The sequence below is a fragment of the Lupinus angustifolius genome, chromosome LG17 (assembly GCF_001865875.1).
Source record: "Lupinus angustifolius cultivar Tanjil chromosome LG17, LupAngTanjil_v1.0, whole genome shotgun sequence".
NCBI lineage: Eukaryota > Viridiplantae > Streptophyta > Magnoliopsida > Fabales > Fabaceae > Lupinus > Lupinus angustifolius.
The window spans coordinates 1,884,206-1,896,885 of NC_032025.1; the positions used below are offsets into that span (position 1 = coordinate 1,884,206).

General features: G+C 32.8%; 1 protein-coding gene across 1 annotated transcript; it reads left to right on the forward strand.

Annotated features, from left to right (window-relative positions):
• LOC109331256 (BEL1-like homeodomain protein 4) lies at positions 2,926-11,910 on the forward strand. Its single transcript, XM_019565640.1, has 5 exons — positions 2,926-3,218; positions 3,546-4,954; positions 6,212-6,597; positions 8,523-8,583; positions 10,961-11,910. Exons 2-5 carry the CDS (start codon positions 3,614-3,616, stop codon positions 11,582-11,584), a joined length of 2,412 nt encoding a protein of 803 aa, XP_019421185.1. The 5' UTR covers positions 2,926-3,218; positions 3,546-3,613; the 3' UTR covers positions 11,585-11,910.

Below are 12,680 nucleotides of genomic sequence, written 5' to 3' on the forward strand. Positions count from 1 at the left end.
ATAATTTGCTGCATCAACACCTTGGTAGATTAGGAATAGTGCCTTGCAATCTTTCTTCTTTGCTTCATTGTACATTGTTCTTTGAGCCTCGGTTGCTCCTTCTCCTATTTTTTGATAGCCTTTCTGCACTATTTCAAGTACTTCTTGAAATCCAAATATAGCTTTCATGTGATTCCTCCATCTATCATAGTTCTTGCTATCTAGGATAGGGAGTGTCATAGAAAAACTATTGTTGTTTGCCATGTGACAGCTTCTTCTTCCTCCTTCTGCTTCTGCCTTCCTTTTCTGTTTTCGTGTGTATTCTTTTACACACACTCCCACACATACACACAGGCCCCTTCTCTTGATTCACACAGAATCCCTTCTGCACAAAGCTCTGATACCACTGTTGTCTTTGTTGTTTGTTCTGCAAGCAGCTGATATGCACACCAAGTGCATACACACACCAGACCAGCAAAAACAGAGAAAGAATAGAGAGTAGGAATAGAAAAGAAGATTGAAGATTGATGAGTTTACTTGGATACCAAGAAAGTAATAAAAGAACAATTCAATGAATATACCTCTTTGTATTATTGATTCACTTGAAGTATCAAAGAATACAATTAAATTCTCAAATATACTAGACTTCTATTTATAGCATTCCTAACTAACTAACTCTTAACTAACTAGACTAATTAGGAAACTATTACAAAATCAACACCAAATGCATAAACCAAAAGCTGAAATTATCAACAACAATTTAAAAATAAATGGTAGATGATGTAATGATAGTGTAAAAATTTCTTACACCGTTAATGTATATATATATTTTTTCTAAATTTATTGGATAGAGATACAAGATTTTTTTTTGGAAGAAAGGATATCAGTTCAATGAAGTGGACAAATGAATGCAATGTATAGCGCTTAACCTAAAGAAGTGCGTGAAAGAACATATGGTAAAATTGAAGATATTAAAAGGAAACGGGCCATAAAAATAGTTTAAGGTCCAAGTCCAATTCTAAAATTTACCACAAAAACTCAATCAAACCTATGAGAATTTTATCTTTATTCATAATTTATTTTAGTAACTATTTTATTTTTTTATAAGGACTTTATCCCTATAATAAATTTTATGATTTATATCCCATTCTACTAACTTTTCAATCAAAATGACACAACAACGTCGAAATTTCGCCCCGGTGGAATCTTCATTATTATTGCAACTAAGGAACTACATTCTATTGTATTTTTCTTTTCCCTTTTCAGCTTTGCAGTTTAGTTATTACAAGTTTTTTAACTTCTGCATTTTGGTTATGAAAGTGTATTCATATACTTAAATCTTTGTGATTTAACTGCAAAAACCATAATTTAAATTTTAATTATTCAACTTTTACTATTTAGACCTTATTAGTTACACAATTAAAAAAACCGCCCCAGATTTTGTTGGCACCTGGTCTTTAGATTCATGAATGTCATTTCCTAATAACATGCATGCAATCATATGAAAGGATTGTTGGGCGTTTTTGCCACGATGTTTACAAAGAAAATGAAAGGATGGAGCTATGAAGTTACTCGAATTTAGGTGAGATGAAGTTACTGTCGTGCTGTCTATTAAACCTGACAAACAGGTGCCAAGTATTGAATATCAACTATAAACATCGTTTGTTACTAACACAATGGTAAAATATACACAACTCTGGTATACCATCAATTTAAGGAATGCAGCACCAAGCGGTTATGTGTGCTTTTCAGACCCTGTTTCTTCCACTCCAACGTGCCATTCATCCACTTTGTATCTCTATTTCCCAACCTTATACTTCAATTGCTCTAATAATCATTTTATAAAGCTTCAGATTACCTTAATCACCTTACCAACTAAGGGGGTTCACTTCCATCGGCAATGATTGTTCAGGGCATTATTGTCAATTCAATATATATAAAAAAGAGGGTAGTGGTTTGGAACATTGAGATGACTTTCTATATACTTGCCTTATCTTTATTTTATTCACTGTAATTTGGGGTTCCAAAGGACATGTATAAATGTCAATAAAAGCCAATACTTGGCTATGGTATTGTGGTCATTTCGTAACACCATAATTCTTAAAACATAGGAAGTATTTAAAAACATAAATTAATTTCGTGCAGCAAAAGTAAGTTATTACCATATATTAATTTGACTTGTAATTCCAACCATTATTATGTTCGTAAAACTTCGTGTAGTCCATATAAGGTCATGCTCTTACTCCAAGCCACGAACATGTAACATGTTTTAGCATTTTAGTACTATATAATTAATCTCATCTACATTTTTAATCAAATTACAGATATGAATAAGAATATATTTTCTATTTCTAAAAAATATTATTACATTAGAATTTTACTTTCCTAATTTTCCTTCAAAAGTTTGCAAACTTATTATTTTTCACCGATAAACAATTGATAAATAAGAAAAAATATCAACTACTGGAAAATGTTGATGATCTCATAAAAAGAGATGAATAATAGCTTACAATAAAGACTAATAATATCAATCATATTATCAACTTTTTGAAAGAAAAAAAATACCAACAATACGTTGGTCTGATGATGTAAGGTACTGCTAGATCTCCAAAATAATAACAAAACATGAGAGCAGCATTTGTTGGAAGAAATAGTTATACATCTCATAATGGATTAATTCATTATCTAAAATGTAATAAAATATCATTTGTAGTACCAAAAAATGAAGAAAAAACAATTCGATTAAATTAATTTATCTTAAATTTTTTTCCTAAAGTAGTAGTGAAATTTTGTATGAAATTGAATAATACTTTTTGTGTTTTTCGTTATTGTATAAAATATATATATCTATTTATATTATAAACTACTATATAGGGTGAAATTGCGCGCAGGATACAGATAAAAAAGCATATATAAAGACATTATTGGTAGGAGAAAAAAAATTAAAGGTAGAGGTGAAGAGTGAACCCCTTCCTCTCTCTTCTCTCTATCACTCTGTTTATTTGACAAAACAAGTATGATATCATCACTTCCCAACCCAGCCCAAGCCTAGCCTCCATACTTATTTTTATATTCTGTATCTAACTTCCACTTTATTTTTCTACAAGGTCATTAGAGAGAGAGAGAGAGAGAGAGAGAGAGAGAGAGAAAAGGGAATTGCAGAAGAAGCTTTCCAAATCACATAAGGGATAACGATGTCTCACAGCTTTACATCCTTTCTAACTCTGAAGCTCTAAGAGGTATAAGTATGTGGCTATGTGCATATATATATATATATATATATATATAATACATGGTGAGATAGGAAAATGAAGAAAGGAGACGGGGCCAAGTCCCTGTTAATTTATTCTTTCTCTTTTGATCACTAACTCTATATTATATATCTACCTATCTACCCTCTCTTCACTTTTCCCTCTCTATTTCTTTCCTCAATTTCCACTACTTGTATCTATAAATCATTTCATACCATACCCATATATAGTTGACTTCAATTAGTGTTTGTTGGCTATGCTTATTTTGGAGCTAATCTTTATTTACTCATAATCAATAATTCAATTATTGGACAGTGGTAACAAGAAGGTGAGAGGGAAAAGAAAAAGGAGATGACAACGATGAAGAGAAGCAAGATTTTAATATGGGAATAGCAACACCACCACCACCACCACTTCCAAGTATCATTCTTTCTCATTCAAAGACACAGCCAAGTGAATCTTGTTCCAATTCCATGTCACAAGATTATCAACAAGGAATCTTCACCTTCTCCAATGGGTTCGAGAGAACAACAGTAACTCATCAAGATCAGCAGCAGGAGAATCAGATCCGGAGGGACAAGGTGAGGTTGCAACAAGGCTTCCAACCACCACCACCGCAGCCACCACCGCCATTAGTTGGGATAGAAGAAGAACAAGGAGGGATCCCGGTTTACGAACCAGCAGGGATGCTGTCAGAGATGTTTAATTTCCCTCATGCCGGCGACACTGCCGCTGAATTGTTGGAACAACAGCAGCAGATGACGGCGACGTTTCGGTCCTCGGGGCCTCAACCAATGACCAGTGGTAGCGAATGGTACGGAAGAAGACAAGGGATAATAACTGGGTTGGGACCGTTGGGAGATTCAACAAAGAATCATCATCATCAAAATGACAACAACTACAACCATCATCATCATCATTCTCAGATTTCAAGCATTAATGCAGCAGATTCAGCTGCTGCTCATCAAGCCATGCAACTTTTCCTTATGAACCCTCAAACAAGATCTCCTTCACCTCCTCCTCCTCCTCCTCCAAACTCTTCATCTTCCACTCTTCACATGTTACTTCCCAATCCTTCTTCTAATAACCCCCTTCAAGGCTTTGCTACAAGTTCAACTGCTGGTGGGTCTTATGGTCAATTCACATGGGTTCCTGATCATAGCACTGAAGGAGGAGGCAATACTGGTGGCGTTGTGGAAGGTCAAGGTCTATCGTTATCATTGTCCTCTTCGTTGCAGCACTTGGAAGCTGCAAAAGCTGAAGAATTCAGGATGGGGGAAAGTGGTTTTCTATATTACAATCAAGGACCAGAAGGTGCTTCTTCGTCTCACTATCCGTACAGGAATCTTGGTAACAGTCATCATCAGCAGCAACAAGCATTGCATTTACAAGGTGCTATGGGACACCAGGTACATCATGTTGGATTTGGATCATCATCATCATCATCCTTAAGTGCAGTAAATGTTCTGAGAAACTCAAAGTATGTTAGAGCTGCACAAGAATTGCTTGAAGAATTTTGCAGTGTAGGGAGGGGTCAGTTTAAGAAGAACAAGTTCAATAGACAAAACTCAAACCCTAATAATTCAAACCCCGGTGGCGATGGTGGAGGTCCTTCTAATTCATCCTCATCAAAAGATCATCCTCCTCCTCCTACTATTTTGTCAGCGGCAGATAGGATTGAGCATCAGAGAAGGAAGGTCAAACTTCTATCAATGCTTGATGAGGCATGTAATCTTTCTATTATCTCTATCTTCACCCTTTCTCCAGAAATTTTATGGAATATCAACCAAATTTTCACCATAAATAATAATTTAATGATTTAAAATTGAATAAACGGTGAAGATGTCATTGTGGCTATTGGTAAATGGTAAATAACTATGTAATAATTTCCCCTCTCATTATTCTAATTATTAATAGTGTCAAGGTCCCCCAGTATCATTTTTCTTGGACTAATTTATTTACTTCATTAATTAATTCTGATTAACAATACGATAATAAATCACACGGTTTGCAGGCTGGTATATTTGAATTTTTTAATTTTTAAACCATGGAAAAAAGCCGGCTTGTATAGTATAGAGTAGGGTTCTATTGCATAGATAGGATCAGTTGGTTTCTGTTGGTGAGGATTTGTTCCTTATTTTAATAGAAAACCATTTTTATAATCATGTGATTTGATTGGTGGGGTGATTTTATTATAGTATGTTCAGTTTCTTAGTTTTGGTGAAAACCATGAGTCGTAACCACCTAGTAGGAGAATACGTCCATCAAGAAGCGACGTTCCTTCTGATTGTTGAGAAAGACATACCCCAACAGAACCAAGAAAGAAAGCCACTCACTTACCATATCCACATTACGTAACAAGTTGTTATCAATGCCCACTTCCACCTTATAGATCGATACCCATCATAGTAATATTGCACTCAACCCATTGTTATCATATCTATGTTCACCGGAAAAGGCATCCACAATGTTTTTATTTATTTCTTTTATAAATTAAATTAAGTCATTTTTTAAATTTTGTGTATGTTATCAAGCCTATAAGTTGTTTAAGAGTGGGTAAAAAATTAAATCCAATGATATTCTACCTTGTTATAGCCAACTATATATTTCAACGCAACCTTTTTTTCTGAAGATATAAATAGTTAGTTTCACCAAATTCAAAGACTTCAATTAGAGCATCAGTTTGTAGCCCGTCTAGTAACCTTTCTATTTCAAAATGATAAAGTAATTTATATAAGTTCATTTTCATGATTTAATTCTCTTATATCTTAACTACACTACTTAATTTTATAGACATATATATATATGTTGCTTTCCTTGATTAATGTCAAGTTGGTCCATGCACCATTTAAAAAAAACAGCATCAATGCAACGAGCAAATGAGAACATGCATGTACAATAGCTTCAATCTCTTTTTCGTTTTGGTAATAGGTTTATCTATAAACATACTAAAACTAATAAAGCTTGCATTGTTTTATCAGGTGGACCGAAGATACAACCACTACTGTGAACAAATGCAAATGGTAGTAAACTCATTTGATATAGTAATGGGTTTGGGTGCAGCAGTTCCATACACGGCACTAGCACAAAAAGCAATGTCAAGGCATTTCCGGTGTCTGAAGGATGCAATAACAGCACAAGTGAAGCATAGTTGTGAGGTGCTAGGAGAGAAAGATGGTGCTGGTTCCTCAGGTTTAACAAAGGGAGAAACACCAAGGCTTAAGATGTTAGAACAAAGCCTGAGACAACAAAGAGCATTTCATCAAATGGGGATGATGGAACAAGATGCTTGGAGACCACAGAGAGGGTTACCTGAAAGATCTGTCAACATTTTGAGAGCTTGGCTTTTCGAGCATTTTCTCCACCCGTACGTTCTTGCTTTTCACTCCCTCTCTCTTTATTTTCACTTTCACCATTTACTACCTCTCCTTTTTATATACATTGTTCATTATTTGTCAGAATTATTGATGACTTTTTAATGTAACAAGAGTCTTTTTTTATAAAATAGGTGTAAAAAGCTGAAAGAAATCGAAAGATTACTATTATAAATTTAGGTATTATATAGGGTAATGATTATAATTTGACTTCATTATTTCTTTACACCAATGTTTACATCTACATTGTAGTTATTAAATTTTTACGCATTATATTTTTCGTAAATTAAAAGTCTAGCTGTTATATGATGAAGTTATTTAATTTATTCTTCATATTATCTATTTAAGCTAATTATAAACCAAACATATTTTTGAAAACTTTAACTTCAAAAGTTTTGATTTTCAATAATATGTTTGAATGGATAGAAATTTGAATAGCCTCAACCGTTGTTATAAAGTAGGGGTTGAGTTAAGGTGAAAAATCATAATACTAGAAAAATCATTGTTGAATTAGTTATATAATGTTAAGAACATTTTTTGGTTAAAATACAATTTATTTTAAAATTTTAGTCTACTGTTTAATGAATTTAATATATGGAAAATGGGTTCGAGGAAAAAAAATCATACCTCATAAACAATATTTACAACATTAAATAATGATTTATGTATTCAAAAAATAGTTTTCTTACCCTTAAGGGCCGCAAAACTATCAAGTCATTAAATTTGTTAAGGATTTTTATTTTACCAAAACTATCATTCAATAATATAATTAAATTATCTTCTCTCTTCAATCAAATTATTTGAGTGAAGTTTTCTGGGTTTTGTATATTTGTTTATCTTTATGTGTGTCTTATCAAAAAAAATATTTGAGTCAAAAAATGTTATTCTGATAACAAATTCTTAAAGTATGATAGAACTTTGAAGAGATATAAATAGGACCAAAACAAGAACCCCAAATATGTTCTATAAAAAATCTGGAGTGGTAATAAAAAGGAATTGAAAAACTAAGTCCATTATCTACTTTTTTTTCCCCTTTCCCTTAGACAAGGTGAAGAGTATCCGTCAAGAAAAATGTATGTACATCACTATTCTCACAATATAAGACACAAGTTACACGTGGAAGTAAACAAAATCTTATGATGATACATAATGATCTGTGATGTACAGACAAATATAATTAGAAAGGATAAGAATAGATAAGGTGATCATTATTAACTAGAAACTAGGAAAAAGTACCAGGGCTTCTGTTAATTAAAAAGAGAAAAGAGAAGGAGTGGCAGAATGAAAGAGAGAATATACATAAAAGCTGTTATTTACAAGGGAATGGGATCTTCTGTTTTTATAAAGTTTAGGTCTCATGTCCCAGACTGATCAGTGTTTGTTATCAAGTCACAAATAATACTTTATGTTAATTTTATTTTATTAAAATAATATATTATATCTATGTGTATAGGAAGTTTCTGCCTTATACATATGCTCATTTTGACTTTAAAGCAACAGTAATAATTCGGTAAAATTGCAGTGTGCTTCAATATTGTCTTGGCCAGTGAAAAGGTGTAAAGATACATGTATAGTATTTATATCATTGCTTTAATATCTTTTTCTATTACTATGTTATCTCTCACTCCATCCTGAGTAATCAATTAATCAGTGTTCCTCCCTGTAACAACTGGTTGATTTGCTATCTTTATATGATCTCTTTCAACATATGTTTAAAAATATCACAAACGCTAATTGTAGTAACTGGTTAAAAGGAGATAAAGTGATAACAGTAGCATTTCTCAAACCCCGTGAAGGGAAAGAAAGAAAGAAAGAAGGGTTTAAACCAGATGCTGAGGGTACACAGAAAGCTGAGTGTCTCTTTACACGGTTTAAGGCAATGAAGTATTCTAATGTCATTTTCTGGTCTCTTTCTCAGGTATCCAAGCGATGCAGATAAGCATCTGTTGGCACGACAAACTGGGCTATCGAGAAATCAGGTTCGTCCCTTCCTTCCTCATACACTCTTACCTTTCACATTACTTAGAGACAAATATTAGCTATGATTAAATTAATTGCACACAAGGCCAACATCGTCAAAGATTAGTAACTATAGGAAAAAGAGAAAAAAGCAAAAGAAAAAAAGACATGATCATGGAAACAAAAGAAGGGACCAGCAGTAAGTTCAGATGTAACTTACATCATTTTGGGTTTTGTTTCTCTGTCTTTCTCCAACTGGCAATGTCGGTGTTATTACTGTTTACCACTTCCGGTTTTATGTTTCACTAGGAAAACGGTATCTTTTTTCACTCAAAATATTATTTTATTTTTTCTCTATGATTTAGTAACATACGATGGAATCTTTTACTTCATGACACATATTCTGAAATTAAAATATACCAGATTAAGTACAGAAGTTGAGACGTGAAAATTTTGCTGCTTTTGAATCGCCCTCGCTTTCACTGTCACTAATTCTCTCTCTCTCTCTCTCTCATAGCAATTGGCTTCGGCCAACTACACCGTAGGAACAATAAATATGAGAAATAAATGTTTTTCACTTAGAAAAATAAATGGGTTCTCTAGAGAATAGAGATGTTAAAGTTCATCATCTCACGTGATAGATATCGCCGACTCAAGCTTAGTACATCTACATCCCTAGTTTTACAAGAGTTCTTGTTAGGATCCCACTTTATATGTAGTGTGCCTTGTATATCCTCTATTAAAAATTTGATCATGTTTTATATTCGGGGAAAATGACGATGCTAGAAGTTAATTAAGAAATATAATAAGGAAAAGTGAATATCGAAAACTGATACAGTATTTGTCAGGATATAGTATATAATAATACTTAATCATACGTATGCTTAAATATGATAGATGTAAAAAAGAATTTTCATTTTATAGTAAGAGACTTAAATATGTTTTTCTTTCCTAAATTTTTTATGATTTCCAATTTTAATCCTTATATTTTTTCTTACAAAATTTTAATTTTAGTATCAAGTATGCTGTGAGTAAAACCCATATATGTGTCTCACACTAACTGGTGATATGTTGATTTGTAATGAAAGAATAATGAATAGAACTAAAACTAAAATGATGAGTTAAATAGGTATTAAAATCAAAACTATATACTTACATGGAGTAAAAACATATTTAAATCTGCGAACAATTTTCATCATTAAAAATACCTGTCAATTCCCTAAGCTATATATGTATGCCTATATATCTATAGTCGTCACACAAAACACTGTTGCATGTAATTTAGAAGAAATTGCAGAAGAATAGTTCTATCGTTTGGTACATGTAATCAAATGATCGTTTTATCTGTCATCTCATTGTCCTTTGTGTCACACCGCAGAGAAGATACCTCGGTGTCTAATCACAGTTTAGCACGGAAATCCATATAACAATAATCAATCAAGAAACGAAAATAAGCGTTTCTTTGTCCTTTCTTTCTTCTTTTCTGGTGCTAATAATATTGCTGAATGATTAAACGAGAATTATATGTACTTCAATGTCGATGAAAATGAAATCTGAAGGTCATTATTCATTATTTAGCTCGTGTTGTCCATGTCATATAGTATTGATCCCAGTATATTAATACCTTCACAAGTGTCGGTGTTTTCATGCATATTCACTTCTACCATGCTAGTATGCTACTATATACGCTTATGTTCATACTGGGAAAATTATGCAAGTAATGTATTTTGATTTTTTTTTCATAGCTTTGATGTACTTTTTGGAATATTATAGAAATAATGCAAGTTTTGATAATTTTTTACTTCACCTACCACTTCACTTTTTTATTTCTACTCTAATTTTATAGTTTTAGTGTACATTTTTAACAAATATTATGGAGGTAATGCAACCTTATATAGATTGTCACTTCCACTTACAATTTCTATTTCTTTTAAAGTTGTGATTTCTAATTCTTTTTTTATCGTGAATATATTAGTATTTGTCGTGGGCGAGACTCAAACTTTCAACATTCTTCACTCCACCTTTTTCCCTAACCGTCAAATCATTTTTATAACTTTTTTTAATTTGTTATGGATGAGAACCCGCAACCTCTTTCACTCTCCTTTTTAAATTCTTTCATTTTAATTATCATACCACCTTATGATTGTTCTTTTGCAATAAAAGAAAAAGTCAAAATGGGAAACCCTGTATTACACATAGGTTTAAGAAAGAAAAAAAAGGAAAGGTGAAATCATTTAGAACACAAGATTCCATTAATATTAATATTATAAAATTGAAACGTGTATGATGTATGTATAGACTCATTGGAAAGGTGAAATCATTTAGAACACAAGAATGATCCATGTATGATGTATGTATAGACTCATTGGATGGTTTGAAACGTGTTTATTCTTGCAGGTATCAAATTGGTTCATTAATGCCAGGGTTCGGTTGTGGAAACCTATGGTAGAAGACATGTACCAACAAGAATTTAAAGAAGTAGAGGGTGGTTCAGAAGAGAAAGAAAATAGGAATGAAAGCAACAACAGCAATAGTGGCCAACTAGCACAAACTCCAATCACAGCAGCTACAACATCAACAGCAACAACAGCACTACCACCACCAACAATAACAACAACATTAACAACAGGCAAAAGATCCGATATCAATGCTCATGATAACGACCCTTCACTCGTTACAATCAATAGACAAGGCTTCTCGGAAAACCAAGCCTCCACCACCAACACAACCACCATTATCAATGCCACTCTCTCTGAAGTGGCGCCACCAGTGTCTCAGTCTTTAGATTCAGACCTGACTCCTCATATATCAATGGCAACTGATGACACGTGTCACCATGGTAACGCCGTTACAGGAGCTGATTATGGGACCCAGGTTTCTGCAGGTGGTGCTGACATTGGATCAACTCTCATTAGATTCGGGACCACCGCCGGTGACGTGTCACTTACCTTAGGGTTACGCCACGCCGGGAACATGCCGGAGAAAACACCTTTCTCTCTTAGAGACTTTGGAGGCATTTAAACTTCCATATAGTAATATTTATATAAATATCTATATAGGTTAATGCATGCTTTGTTATATCATCAAAAGAAAATATTTTCCCACTCTTTAATCACTTCCTCATTTTCCTATGTCTTTTATTTGCACTATGTGGAAGGACAGGAAAAAAGGTAATACAATTTGAGAAACCTAGTCATAAGTTATCTAGCAAGCTAGGTGCATCTCTATGGTATCTATCTATTGTACACTGTATAGATTGTTGTCCATGTTTTTTACCCAACACTGTACTTAATTAATTGAAGTTTTATATCTTAGTTTGCTTTGACAAGATTTGCAGTTGATGTAGTTACTAGCTAAAACAAAGTGTTTATATAAGATTGCAAATTGCATTTTATACTGTTATGGATCAACAAAGATGTGTTGTTTAAACGTTTGTCTTGCACTAACCAATAATAAAGTAATTTATTTTTACATTTTTTAATTAACATCACATATTTATATTTATATTAGTGTAATATAAGATTTAGGACCACAAATCTTTATTCATTTAGAACTTCCTAATTCTTAATGAAAATCCTATGTCCCATTATTTGTCCAAACCAATAATAAATCATTATCTAAATTAAATAATCATTGTGGGACTCGAATTCACATCCTCATTTCATTTCTTAAGTTTTCTCTCTTCACCTCACCCTTCAGACCACCTTAGTTTCAATTATTTCAGAACAAAATTATAATTGATAAGGAGCTTTGATGAAACTTCATAACACTGCAGTCCAAACCAGAACAAAGTGAGAATTCCCATCTCAAATGATTTACGAGAAAAAAATATATTATAACTATTTGGAGAATGTTTTGCTTTGTAGCTATTTAATAGTTAATGAGGAGTAAAACTTTACTCGAAGGGGCACTGACCAAGTTCATATATATTATGGGTTTAATTCAAATTATATCATGAAAATGATTTTGCACTTAGACTGGAATAACCCTAGGTATTGTGTCAATAGCTCCACCTATATTTTTCTGGGTTGAGTCCTTTAATATTTGGTTTAGCACCCCATCTACTCTTTAATACAATTCTTTTGCTGATATATAAGGAATATCCGAAACCACTACT

Bases quoted from the DNA above. Each gene is read 5' to 3' on its own strand.
- LOC109331256 (XM_019565640.1), top strand. From the start codon at position 3,614: ATGGGAATAGCAACACCACCACCACCACCACTTCCAAGTATCATTCTT. The intron at 6,598-8,522 runs GTACGTTCTTGC...TCTCTTTCTCAG, and splicing joins TTCGAGCATTTTCTCCACCC to GTATCCAAGCGATGCAGATA. The intron at 8,584-10,960 runs GTTCGTCCCTTC...TTATTCTTGCAG, and splicing joins CTGGGCTATCGAGAAATCAG to GTATCAAATTGGTTCATTAA.